Below are 14814 nucleotides of genomic sequence, written 5' to 3'. Positions count from 1 at the left end.
GTATTGTCACAAGTAAGAAGGACAATAAAGTGGTTCTAACTGGAGTTAGAAAAGGAAATGTGTACCTAGCTGACTTCAACTCTACAGATGCAGAATCCATTACTTGTCTTTTCAGCAAAGCAAGTGCAGTTGAAAGTTGGCTATGGCATAATAAGCTATCCCATTTGAATTTCAAGACAATGAATGATCTAGTCAAAAAGGACTTAGTTAGAGGAATGCCTCTAGTGGAATTCACAAGGGATGGACTGTGTGATGCTTGTCAGAAAGGAAAGCAAAAGAAAGTATCATTCAGTAAGAAGCTTGAATCTGCAATTGATGAACCATTACAACTGCTACACATGGATCTTTTTGGACCAGTCAATGTATTGTCAATTTCAAGGAAAAGATATTTCCTAGTGATTGTTGATGATTTCTCTAAGTTTTCATGGGTCTATTTTCTTGGATCAAAGGATGAAGCTAGTGAAATCATTATCAATCATATCAAGCAAGTCAACAATCATCCTAATTTCAAAGTAAGGTATATTAGGAGTGACAATGGAACTGAGTTCAAGAATTCAACCATGAAGTTGTTCTGTGAAGAAAATGGGATCATGCATGAGTACTCAGCTCCAAGGACTTCACAACAAAATGGTGTGGTGGAAAGGAAGAACAGATCACTAATTGAAGTTGCAAGGACAATGCTTGAAAAGTCAAAACTCCCAACTTACTTTTGGGCTGAGGCTGTTAACTGTGCATGTTACACTCAGAATATTTCTCTAATCAATCAGGCAAAAGGCATGACTCCCTATCAACTATTCAAGAGAAGAAAACCAACTTTAAACTTTCTGCATGTCTTTGGTTGCAAATGTTACATCTTAAGGAATCAATCTGATCAAAAAGGGAAGTTTGATGCAAAGGCTGATGAAGGAATATTTGTTGGTTATTCTGCTGGAAAATCTTATAGGGTCTACAATCTAAGAACAAACATTGTCATGGAATCTGTGCATATTGTGTTTGATGATAAAAAGATTGATGGACTAACAGATGAGGGACATCATGAAGGGCTCAAATTTGACAACATTGAGATATATTGTGATGATAGTGAAAATGAGAATGATGAAGAAGGCATCTCAAGAAAAATTCAGAATCTGCCTTTGGATAATGCACAGAATGCTGCATCCGTTGAAAGTCATAATTCAGCTTCCGTTGAAAGAAGCAATGCAGCATCCGTTGAAAGACAAAGTGCATCATCCGTTGAAGTTCATAATGAAGCATCCGTCGATCACAGTCTGTCAACGGATAATCAATTCACTTCATCAGTTGATAGAGCTCCCAATTCCTTTCAAAGGATCAGCAACTCAGGGGGAGTTTCAACCAATCAACATTCTATCTCACATCATGACAATACTGAGGCAACCTCATCTAAAGCTAATCTACCACCTCAAAGGAAATGGACCAAGAATCACCCTTTTGAACTGATCATTGGTGATGCTACATCTAAAGTGCAAACTAGAAGGGCTACTCAAGATGAATGTCTGTATAGTAGCTTTCTATCACAGGAGGAACCTAAGAGAGTGGAAGAAGCTCTATTGGATCCAGATTGGATTTTAGCAATGCAAGAAGAGCTAAACCAATTTGAGAGAAACAAAGTATGGAAGCTGGTACCCAAGCCAAAGAACAAGAGGTCTATTGACACAAAATGGGTATTCAGAAACAAGATGGATGAAAATGGCATTGTCATAAGGAATAAAACCTGATTGGTTGCTAAAGGCTACTCTCAACAGAGGGAATAGATTTTGATGAAACATTTGCTCCAGTTTCCAGACTTGAAGCCATCAGAATCTTTCTAGCCTATGCAGCTAATGCCAATTTCAAAGTCTATCAAATGGATGTCAAGAGTGCATTTCTAAATGGGGAATTAGAGGAAGAAGTTTATGTAAGCCAACCTCCAGGATTTGAAGATCCAAATTTTCCAGACTATGTGTATTATCTGTTGAAAGCACTCTATGGACTAAAGCAAGCACCTAGAGCCTGGTATGAGACTTTGTCAAAATTCCTTCTAGATAATCACTTCATAAGAGGTACTGTTGACAAAACTCTAATCTTTAGAAATGTTAATGGCTCTAAAATACTTGTTCAAATTTATGTAGATGATATTATATTTGGATCTACAGATGATAAGCTTTTTAAAAAGTTTGCTAAGTTAATGCAAAGTAAATATGAAATGAGCATGATGGGAGAGCTAACTTATTTTCTTGGTTTACAAGTTAAACAAGTTAGTGATGGAATTTTCATTAGTCAAACTAAATACATTTATGATCTTTTAAAGAAGTTTGACTTAATGGATTGTTCATCTGCAAAAACTCCCATGGCCACTGCCACCAAGCTTGAATTAAACAAGGCTGAAAAGTCTGTGGATATTTCAAGTTATAGAGGCATGGTTGGCTCACTTTTATATTTAACTGCTAGTAGACCTGATATAATGTTTTCTACATATCTCTGTGCTAGATTTCAAGCTGACCCTAAAGAATCTCACTTAGTGGCTATTAAAAGAATTTTCAGATATCTCAAAGGGACTCCAAATCTAGGAATTTGGTACCCTAGAGAGTCTGGCTTTAATCTAATTGGCTACTTAGATGCAGATTATGCAGGCTGCAAAATAGACAGGAAAAGCACAACTGGTACCTGTCAATTTCTAGGGAACAAGCTTGTGTCATGGTTCAGCAAGAAGCAGAATTCTGTTTCCACATCAACAGCTGAAGCTGAGTACATTGCTGCTGGTAGTTGCTGTGCACAGATACTATGGATGAGGAATCAACTATTTGACTATGGTCTGACTGTTGACAAAATTCCAATATTCTATGACAACACAAGTGCCATTGCCATTACTGAAAATCCAGTGCAGCACTCAAAAACCAAGCACATTGATATCAAGTACCACTTTATTAGGGAACATGTGATGAAAGGTACAGTGGAACTTCATTTTGTTCCAAGTGAAAAGCAGATTGCAGACATATTTACCAAGCCACTTGATGAATCAACATTCACAAGATTAGTAAGTGAGTTAGGTATGCTTAATTATTCATAATTTATGTCATCTATATAATCTGCCTTGAAGCCTGAAATGAATTTGCTGCAAGAACAAAGTTGGCTTTAAGTAAGACTTATCATATCAACGAATATTCCCTATCCGTTGAAAGCCAAAATTGTTCTATCAACGGATGTTCATTATCCGTTGAAAGACAAATACATTTCTGGTAATTTTATCCTTCAACGGATAAAATGGTGTTGATCATCAACGGATAACTATTTACCTTATCCGTTGAAGTGTCACATCAGTTACTATAAGTGAGTCACAGCCGTTGATTCTTTTACTCAACCGTTGATACAGATATACAGTGTTGTATATCTTTGTATTTATGGTAGTTTTCAGAATTTCTACAGTTTTATTTATTCTTGAACGGCTGTAACTTACTTAAAAGTATCATTTAATCATTTTATTTATGTTTTAATTCAAGAAAGTATAAAAGCCCAATTGAACTCTTATTTTCACTTTACGCTTTCTTGCAATTCTTATTCTCCTTCTCTCCCAAAAATTCTCAAGTTTTTCTCTGCAACCTCTACTCACAACAATGGCACCAGTAGTCAAAATTATATCTCAAACATGATTTGTTTATGAAAAGAATAATTTCGTAGCCTTGGTTGAAAAGAATGAAGCCCATTCTGATTATCACAAGATGATGGACTTCATCAAAAACTGCAAACTAAGCTATGCAATGCTGGAAGCCCCAACCATCTACTGTGAGGTGATTGAGGAGATTTGGACAACTGCAGAGTTCAACTCCACAGATATGACTATTACCTTCTCTCTCAAAGGTAAGGACTATTGCATTAACTGTGATGATATACAATCTTGCTTTAAGTTGCCTGAGAATAATGCCATGACACCACACACTGATAAAGATGTATCTGCTATGTTAGACTCCATAGGCTATGCTTTTGATTCTGCTAGTTTAGGTAGTATTAGAAGGAAAGGCCTTAGGAAAGAATGGAGTTTTCTTGGAGATGCCTTCATTAAAGTTTTCTCTGGGAAGATTAGCAATTTTGATGCCATAACTTCATCTCTTGTTAATATGCTCTATATGCTAGTTTCTGATAGGTACTTTAATTTTAGCAACTGTGTTATGCTAGAATTAGGATCCAGATTAGGTAACAAAGCTAATAGACCACATAACATCTACTATGCTAGATTCTTTATGTTATTGGCTAACCATGTTGCTGAAGGTTTGGTTATATCAAATGAGAATAATAAACTCAAATGCTGGGCACAAGAGAAAAGGGTCCTTGCAGACCTTTTGAGAATGAACCTCAACAGCCAGGTGCCATTGGTATATTTGCCAATCATGAATGCACCACAGGTAAGTGAGGTAAACACTTCTATAACTCCTACTATTTCCTACCCCATTGTTTCTTTGCCCTCTAGTGTGGCCTTGGAATCTGTGTCTTTGTCCAAACAGGTTCCTGCCAAAGCCACCAAAACCAAAGTTTCAAAACTCAAGTCAAAGAAACCTACCTCTGTTGTTTCTCAAAAGACAACAGTTGTAACAACTACCATAAACCCTGAAGGGAGTGAACAGGGTGTGAGTGGTGAGGGGAGGGGTGAACATCAAGAAACCCCCCAGGATAAGGTGGGAGAGGTGAGTGGTACCCAAGCCAGCCAAGCCCCAGTCTCTCAAAAGACTGTGGTGGTTCAAAAGGAGTCCAACACATCCCTAGTTGCATCCTCCCAAAAGGATGTAACTATTGAAAATAGTCCCCAACCAAGGACACAGAACAAAAGAGGGAGGGACACTGTAGCCACACATTCACCAATTAAAGCCTTTTCAAGGAAGAAGAAGGCCAAGACCCTAGTTTCCACACAAGGGACACACACAACACAGATACATCCACCTGTATCTGAGCCTTCACAAATTCAGCTTGATGTGATTCCAGCAAATATGGAATCACAGCCCCATTCTCTCATAATAGAAACACACCAATCATCAAACTCTCCATCACCCTCTCTGGATGTGGATATGATATTCACATCAATTCCTGATTCTCCCTCATTAAAACTCAGGGAGGAGCCCCACTCAAAACCTGATGATCATCATCTTTTAGATGATTTATTGGATCATCAGCCAATTCTTTCAGATGTAATTGAAGAATCTGTGTTACCTCACTTAAAATCAATTCCCACAGATTCAACAATTATGTCACTTTCTATATCTACATCTTTTCCTTCTTCAACGGATATCTCTCATCCGTTGCCAAGTGGTTGTTCTTCAACGGATAAGCTTAACAGCAGTTATCCGTTGATACCATCAGTTTCCACTTCAACGGATACTCCCTATCCGTTGATGGTTTCTACACACATAACAGAAACAATACCAACTGTAGAGGACATGGCTACTGTACAATCACTTTTAGGTTTGAGGGAAGGGAGTGATCTTTTGAGTGAGAGGCTGGGTTGCTCCCAGGCAAAATGAGAGGTTGAGAGTCACCATATGCATGCTATTTCTTCCAGCATGGCAAAAGTGAGTGAGGGGAGTGCCACCTTAGAAGGTGAGGGTGAGGGTGTGAGGGTGTGTGTGAGCCAGGGGGAGCCCCTGATGCAAGAAAATAGAGAAAAAGAGAGAAAGGCAGGTACAGAAGCTATAAGGGTGGGTCCAGCCATTGCTAGTGAGTCAATGAAAGTGGATGATGCAGAAAAGGAAAGACAATTTCAGCAACATTTCAAAGCTGCAATTGATAACATTTCCTTGGATGCTGACACTTTTACTCATCCTGTTTCAGCCTATCAATTATTGGCTGCTCAGGGCAATGTGGAGGCAGAACAGACATTACACATTGTACACACTTCAGAATCTCTTCTCAGAGACAAAGTTGCTGTTAACAGGCTGCCTTCTCAAGCTGGTGAGCCATCTGAAGAATTTGGAGTGAATTCTAATGATGATGACTCTAATTCTTTGGATGAGAGCATGAACTTAGGGGGAGTAGCAGGCCCAAGTTCTGTTCCTGATCTTCCTGAATGGGCATGGGCAAAAGCCTCAACACCAAGAGAGTTTAGTGTCACTTTGATTAGACAAGTCATGACAATTCAGAAGGCCCTTCAGGAGACTACAGATGCTGGTACCAAGGCAATTCTTCAAGCTCATCTGGAATCTCTGCATTTCTTGCAGTTGCAGCATTTCCAACAAAATCTAAGTGTGGATGAGCTCAAACAGGACATTGCTGATCTGAAATCCTACAATGATGAGAAGTTGGATTCAGTCATACCTTATGGTACTATGCAAGATTTGTTGGGGAGACTGAGGAAAGAATCTGATGCTGACAAGAGACTGGCCAGATTGGAAACCAGGGTTCAAATCATTGAAGATTCTATGGTCACAATTCTTCAGAATCAACAAACTCAAACAAATCTACTCATGCAGCTGGCCAATGTACAAGGCTTGACTCCTACCCTTGATGATAATAAAAAGGGGGAGAATAAAGGGAAAGGGGAAGGAGAGCCATCAACAATAGTTCAAATTTCTCAAGTGCTAGTTCCTGTCATCACCACTTCTCCAATTATTCAAATCAAAGAAAAGCTTGATGGAATTGATCTAATCCAGATAGCAGCAGCTGAATTGCAAGTCAAAGAGCAAAGGAAGAAGATTGATGAAAAGATGCAACAAATATTTGGTTCTACAACTTCTCAATCACAATTTGTGAAGCACAGCACAAAAGTGGAATCAATTATTATGGAACTCAAGCCAGTAAGGAGGAATAAGGTTGGAGAGACTTCTTCCAAGGATTTGAAACCTATGGTCCTCAAACCCAACAACAGATCCAATAAGGACTCTACAAAATATCCTCTGAAAGAAGTGGATTTTCCTCTTCCAAAGGCTGATGAGGACAAGCTTTTGGGTAGAAGTATCTCATATCTCAAAGAGACCATGGATGTGGCTGTAAGGAGAAACATGGTTATTATCTTCAGAGAGGGAAAGAGCATATGTGTGATGCAAGGACATCCCAAATTCTCAATAGCCAAGAGGGAAGAAACCAGAAGGTTGAAGGAAGAAGCCAAACAGCTAAAGGCTGACAAAAGAGCACAAACAAAGCTTGAAAAATAGCTAAAGTCAAGTCAGGCTTAAGAACAGAAAGAAATTGAAGACAAAACTGAAGATGAAGCTATGGGGGACATGGTTGGTACTGAGATGGAGGAAAGAAGTAAGGAAAGAGAAGAATGGCAGAAAGGGAACAGAAAGAAGGTCAATGCAAAGAGAAAAATGGTAGATAAGACTGAAGAAACCCAATCAATATCCAAACCACTACCCTCTATTCCTGAATCCATTGTGCCTGACCCCTTCATGAACATTCATGGTGAAACAATAATTCCCAAGGAGGAACCAATTGATTGGGACACCATCAAATTGCCCACCTTCCTAACCTCTTCTCCACCATCAAAGAAGCAGAAAAGAAGAATCAAATCAACATCCTCTAGAGCCTCAATCAAATTCACACAGAAGCCTAAGCCTAAACCTCAAGCCTCTAAAGATGATTATGTTCACATCTGTGACATAAAAGAATTTTCAGACATTGAACTCTCTCTAGATGAGCTGGAGGAAGTAAGGGGAATAGCTGCCTACAGACAGCTACCAGAAAGACTAGTGTTCAAATACAAAGGAGATGGGGAAAGAACCTGGCCTCTTTACAGAATTCTGAATGAAGGCTACTCTACCATGATTAGAGTCTACTCAGCCATACAAAGGGATTCTGGCTTTACCAGGACTGCCAAGACTGAGATTCTCAACAAGATTGCCAACATAAGGAAAACTTGGAGGGAGCCCAATGCTTTGCCTAGAACTTTACTCATTCAAGAAAGAGGAACAACAAATCCACCAGAAAAGTTTAAGTTCTTTGTGTTCTTTACATTTGTGTTTGAATATATATCTATCTGTATCAGCTTCAAGCAATTCACACACATTTGTTCACTTAAACACTTAGCCTTAGAAACTGCTCAAAACTTGAAAAAGTTTTGAGATTTACATTCAACCCCCCTTCTGTAAATCTCATTGTTAGTCCACTGGGAATAACAGTTCCACACCTTCTCGATGTGGGACTAAGTGAATGTAGACTAAAAGCTATAATAGCTTTCAAGTCTAGTATGATATTTAAGTTTGTTGCAAGTCCATTTATATAGTTAAAGTTGGACCAAAATAAAATTTTGTACAATATTTGATCCAATTGATATCGGGGCAAGTGTTATTTGGGCTTCGCCAAGTAGCCAAGATCAATTTTTGGTTGATAGGCACATGCTCAACCTCAATATATAGTTAAGGCATGAGCCTTGTACTCACATCTTCTCGATGTGGGTCAAGTTTCCTTACAAACAAATAAGCATAAGTTTTAAGATTTATAAAAGAATGAAGATGGACACTTTTATATTTTATCAATATGGGACTTAGATGATTGTTTTCATTTTCCATTATTATAAGAGTAAAATTTTAGGTTTCATGTCCTATTTAGAAGCTTAAGTTTTTATTTTATTTAGTCTATAAGTGAAGCCACGTGAAAGAATATTTTTACTCATTTAAATTATTTAGAACTTTGGTAGTGCTAGGCTAACCTTCCATTATGGGAAGAGGTGGGTTTCAATCTTCTAATCAAATAAGTCTACTAACATTATATAGAGTTGAGAGAAGATCTCTTGCAAAATCTCATCAATCTGGGACTTGGTAAAGTCTAGTTAAACATTAAAACTCTATCTTTTACTTGATTATGAGAAATTTATCTATTTCTCTTTATATTAAAGCTTTACAACAGAATTTAATTGGCTATATTGAAGCCAATAGAAAGTTTTAAGTTTTCTAAGTAGAAACTAAAGCTAAGTTGGGTTTATATAGGCAATGGAGGGAGGTTGTTCTCATTCTCTAATCAATGTGGGATATATGCATATTAGGTAATAAAAAGGAGATTTCACAACCCACATTGGCAAGATAAGTGAAGAAGACTGAGAATATATAGAAGAACTTGACCTTAAAATTTTAACAATTAGAAATAAGGTAGATGAAGCTAATGGTTATGTGAGTTTTAAAAGGATGCTTATATATGTTATTAGATATGTGTTCCTTGCTTAAATTTTATTTATTTTTTCCCCTACCTATCTGTGTACCACATTAAAAACGAGAAGTGAAGTATATTAGAATAAATAGAAAGGTACCATTATATGTTCTTATGAAAGAGGAATAAATAGAGGAAGTCGTGTGATAGTTTTTATCAAAACACGAGTGTTAGGTTGAATTTCTTAATCTATATTTTTCCAACTTCCTTACTATTGTACCATATCAAGGATGTAGGAAAAATGAATCCTTACTTTCCTTATTTAAGTTTGTATAGTTTCCTTAAATAGAACTATCCGCTTCGGTTGTTTCAACCAAGGAATTCGGTTAGTTTTTCTTAATCGCGAACTTAATTTCTTTATCTTATTTAGTAATTTGGTAATTATTAGTTCAGTTAGAAAATAAATAGGTTATATTAATAATAAAATTTATGTGCATTTTTGAATCATATATTTAGGAAGAAAGATCGATAGTAATTCGAAGTTCGGGATTCATAGAGAATAAATTAAGCGGTGCACTGTAATATATACTGTACTGATTCATTGTTGATGTTTTAATTGATGATTTAAGCTTGACTAATGCTTCACTGATGAAAAATGAGTATTCTTGCATTGATATTGATGAACTGATGATGATACATCCTAATCGGAAGTAAAGCTAAACCGATTATTTAGCTGACCGGGATCCCAACTTGATGAATTGATGAACCTGTCATGCTTGATTACTCAGTTTTAATCTTGTGAGAACTATATGATGAATTTTTGTTGATTTTAGAATCTTTCATGTCTCTTTATTCAAATATTTGTTTGATGAACTTTGACTTCTCGGATAAACCTCAGTTGAATTCTACTACATATGCTTACCGAGCAATCTGAGCTCACTCATTTATGTCACTAACTTCCACATGAAAGAACTTTGGAGAAGGATGTTCAGGAAAGGATAAGAATGTGATGAACTAAGGCTTAATAGACGATGAAAAGCATGTAGTTACTTAATGAATAATGCTTGTGTATAGACTTATGGTTGTATCGTGAACTTTGGTTATAATACTTGGAATACTGTAAGAATTATATATTATTAATTAAGTTTAAGGTTGTGTAAGCATATATTGAGTTGATTGGTTTGGTTTGGCATTCCCGGGTTCGGGTTTCTGAGGTCATCCCGGGGTCAGGGGCGTCACAGGTGGTATCAGAGCTAAGGTTTAGAAATAGGATGAATATAGGATTTAGAATCGCGGGTAGTCCAATTGTAGGCCTAACGTACGTTTAGAAAATGCGTAGTCGTAATTCTTGAACATGGTCAATATAAGGTGTATGACGTGTTTAGTACTCGATCGATCATAATTATGACATATATCATGATATGTGCGGCACATATTTTGAATAAAGTAGGATTAATATCATATGTTTAATTGTAGGAGAAGATGACTGATGGAAATTCTGATGGGACTGGATCCAGTGTACAAATTAGCCCTGAGATGTTGATTTTGGGAGAAATGAAGAATATGTTTAAGAGCCTAATGGAGGTGCGAACAACTGCGGATACTCTCGAAATAAATGGGGAACGTGTTGAAAATATGGAAAAAGAAGGCGAGAATAAGCGAAGGTGTACATACAAGGCTTTTAAGGATGCAGATCCCCCAATTTTTAAAGGAGAATTGGATCCACATGTTGCGAATATATGGATTAAAGAAATGGAGAAAGTGATAGAGATATCAGAATGTTCAGAGGAGCAAAAGGTAAAATTTATAACACATCCATTAAGGGGGAAGCTGTATTTTAGTGGGATACGGTTAAACAGACTGAGGATTGTTCTAAAATGTCTTGGACAAGGTTTAAGGAATTGTTCTTTGATAAATATTTTCTTACCTGTATGAAGAATGAGATGGAGATGAAGTTTCTAGGACTAAAGCAAGAAGGAATGTCCGTGTCGGAGTATCTCTTAAGATTCTTGGAACTTTCCATGTTTGCTCCTCATCAGGTTGATACTGAAGCCAGAAAATGTCAGAGATTTCAAGAAGGGATGAAACCCAAAATTAGAGAGAAGGTGTCCTTGTTGGAGTTGGAACAATTTGATAAGTTGGTTGGGAAGGCGAGGATTGCAGAAAGGGACTATGAAGCTCGCACTCAATTCTTTAACAATAAGAAATGAGGAAGAGAGACAGAATTGAGTGTTAACTCAAGATTTAAGAAGGAGAATAAGAAATTACATATAAGGAAGAAAGAGAGTTTTCGGGGAAGTGATAAGAGGATCACCGCATTTGAGTGTAAGAAATGTGGACTAAAATATGGTGGCGATATTTGTTATCAAGCTGAAGGGCTGTGTTAAAATTGTGGAGAAAAGAGACATATAGCTTCTCAATGTCCCAAGCCTAAAGTGATTTCTTGCTACAGTTGCGGACAACCAGGTCATTTATCAAGGGACTTCCCACAAAAAAGAGTCAGGCAAGAAGTGGAAACTAAAGGAAATATGACTTCTACAGTAAGACCTTTTCAACAATCAGCACCTAGGGCAGTGGCACGAACCTGCGCAATGACAACTCAGGATGCCGAAAAATCTCATAATGTTGTGTCAGGTACACTTCAACTTTATGCTCAAGATGTTCATGTGTTGTTTGATTCGGGGTCAACCTATTCTTTTGTGGATACAAAATATGTGGATAAGTTAAATGTACCTGTGCAAAGTCTAGATAATGGATTTCTAGTAAAACTTCCAAATGGCAGAAATTTGTTCATAGTTGATTGGTGAACAAACCTTCTTAGTGGATTTATTACCGTTAGAACTGAGGGACTTTGGAGTGATTCTGGGAATGGATTGGTTGTCGAAGTATAGGGAATCTAAATTATTATAAGAAACGAATATGTTTAACCGGTTCGAACTAAAAGAAAGTATATTTCAAGGGAGATAGTGTAGAAAAACCCAGTGTTATGATATCAGTTTTAAAGGCTTGTAAGATGTTAAGAAAAGGTTGTGAAGGTTTTCTAGCATATATTGTAGGGAATGAAGGAATTAAAGATAAAGTTGAGGATACACCTATAGTCAGAGAGTTTTTAGATGTCTTTCCAGAAGAGTTACCAAATTTGTTGTAATGCCCTCCAGACTTGTCTTTCCCGAAGAGTTACCAAATTTGTTGTAATGCCCTCCAGACCCGGGGTATAAGTCTGGGGGTTACTAGCTAATCACCAAACCCGTGCAACCTGAATAACAAATAATAAAGAAATGTATCTAAACCCCTTTAACACTAACCATGATCTTTTTAGGTTGAAGTATGAAAATAAGAACCACTAATTACTTTATTACAAACCAAATTCAAAATCTTACAAACTCTCTTTATTACAAACCATTGTCTAACCAGTTTTAAACTAATTTCATCTTTTATTCAAACACACACACACTAACTATCTACACTCCACCTGTTCGGGCAACTCAAAGCTTTCTTCCTGGATTGGGATCAACACCTTGGGTATGAGAGGATCCCGAGGCTTGACCCGCTTCTTTACCACTCGGTTCCTGATGGGTTTCATATTCCTTCTTAACTGAAAATAATAAGGCGAACAACAACAAAAGGGGGTGAGCCAAAAATTGCTCAACAAGCCTGCAAAATATAAACAGTGTTAAAGCAGTTTAAATGAATCGGTAACCTGGGTATATCTGCAAAGATATAACCCCCTGAGAATATAAAAAATGCCACTGCTGGCGAGTACAAACGAACTAAACCGGACACAAGTTCGCATCTATATCCTGCTGATCAGCCAGGATATAATGCAGATCTATATCTCCCTATATAGATCCAGTCGGGTACCCAGGCTCTACGGCCCATCTCAAGGCACCGGTCATGTCCCGGTCCTTAGGATTAAGTAAAACTTAATCTCCAAAATATCACTATCCAGTCCATAACATAGCAACCGGAACAATCGGTATGCTTTGATATATTCTAATCACCAGAATATATCAATATATATGAGTAACAATTGGAATATGAATAAGGAATTCAAGGAAAAGGAGAAATCGAGAATCGAAATGAAATATGAACAAGAGAATAACAAGTGTGTATCAGTGTTTATGAACAAGAATCAAAAGAGTGCAAGCGTGATAAGAATCTGAAGAAATATCACTATTCAGAAATTAGAATAAGGGAAAAACTTGCCTTCTGCGTGACTCACTTCAAATATGTCACCTTCGTCTATCACCGACTCAACCTGCCTTGCTGGCTTAGCTTCTGTTAGAGAAATAGACTGGTTTAGTTAATTTGTACTTCAATTGCGTGTCGAACCGACTTCACATCATTCCTAGTGTCTACCTATGCGCTTATGATTGACTAGTATATTATATATTAGCAAGTAAGACTCAATTAACCACATAATACATATAAGCACATAAGCACATAAGCACATAATCATTTTTATAGTTGAAATAATTTTTAGAATCTAAATCGACACGTTGATCGCTCAACTGATCATTATCTGACTCGTTTCCTATTTTTCAGGATTTATCGGACTCGTCTCGGCACGCGATTCGGCTTATAATCAAATAAATAACAAAGTCAACTAATTTCTAGAAGAAATTAGGTTTTAGTATTATTTTTAATGAAACTATTTCATTTTTCTGAGTCAAAGGGCTTTCATTTCGCTCGAATCGAACTAATGGTCTATTTAATATAAATTAAACACAGATAATTCAATTTATTATTCAATATAAATAATTATTACTAATTTTTAAATCCTAAAATGATTTATCTATAATTTTTGGAATTAAAATGAATTTATTATAATTTATTGAAAATTATTTGATTAATTATCAAAATAATTAATCATTTTTAAATAATTATTAAATAATAAATAAATAATAAATAATTGAGAAAATAATTAAATCTGATTTTTAGAAAATATTTCAAAATTATTTATAATATATATTAATTATATTAATTAAATTAATTAAATAATCAAATTATAAAATAAATAAAACTGATTTTTATAATTAAAATAAATAAAAATAAAATTAATTCTCAGAAACAGTTTTCAGAATTGAAAATATGACAAAAACAGATCAAACCCGGGTTGCAAATCGGGTTGCAACCGGGTCACCAAGAACATCCCGGGTCGGGGATAAACACACCGAAAAATTCCCATATTCCGGTGGGTTCCCCGGACTCTGGCGACTTCTGTTCCTGGCCAAACAAGCACCGTTTGGTACCGTTTTTAATCCCAAATCATTCTAAATTACTTCCCCAACTTCAATCAACTGAAAAACGATCAAAATCATCCCTGAAACTTCATCTCCGGCCAAACCCGATTAAAACTCCGGCCAAAATACCAACTTCTTCATTTGTACATGAAATTAAACGTTCTATAGTGCAAATCAAAGCTTAAGAACTGTATAATCAAACCCCTAATGTAACGACTCGTATACTCTTATATTTAATTAAAGTGTAATTATGGAATTATTAAATAAATAATATATGTGTATAGCTTCTGTCAGCTATGTGTTATTTTATTTGTATCTATGTGTGTGGATTATGGTGTCCAGGGTGGTTTGTGTAATTAATTATGGACTTGTATTGAATTGTTTTTACTTTTAAAAGTGGATTTAATACAAGTTTATTTGTATAATATGTGAATTGTCTTTAAAATTGTTTTTATAAATTTATAATATCAATATTTATTTTTGGGATTTTTTAAAATTCAGAAATCAA

At 36.3% G+C, this 14814-nt stretch overlaps 1 protein-coding gene across 1 annotated transcript; it reads left to right on the top strand.

The window, feature by feature from the left end:
* The first annotated feature begins 10545 nt into the window (after positions 1-10545).
* Positions 10546-11273, top strand: LOC141665489 (uncharacterized). The gene is made up of 2 exons (XM_074471474.1): positions 10546-10860; positions 11001-11273. The coding sequence occupies exons 1-2, from the start codon at positions 10546-10548 to the stop codon at positions 11271-11273; spliced, it is 588 nt and encodes a 195-aa protein (XP_074327575.1).
* The last annotated feature ends 3541 nt before the right edge of the window (positions 11274-14814 follow it).

Source organism: Apium graveolens, chromosome 6, assembly GCF_009905375.1.
Source record: "Apium graveolens cultivar Ventura chromosome 6, ASM990537v1, whole genome shotgun sequence".
Classification (NCBI taxonomy): Eukaryota; Viridiplantae; Streptophyta; class Magnoliopsida; order Apiales; family Apiaceae; genus Apium; species Apium graveolens.
This window is presented reverse-complemented; position numbering and strand designations above follow the sequence as displayed.

What these genes read in the sequence shown, in the direction of transcription:
- LOC141665489 (XM_074471474.1), top strand. Translation starts at nt 10,546, where the DNA reads ATGACTGATGGAAATTCTGATGGGACTGGATCCAGTGTACAAATTAGC. An exon ending in AATGTTCAGAGGAGCAAAAG is followed by an intron (nt 10,861 to 11,000) that starts GTAAAATTTATA and finishes ACCTGTATGAAG; the next exon opens with AATGAGATGGAGATGAAGTT.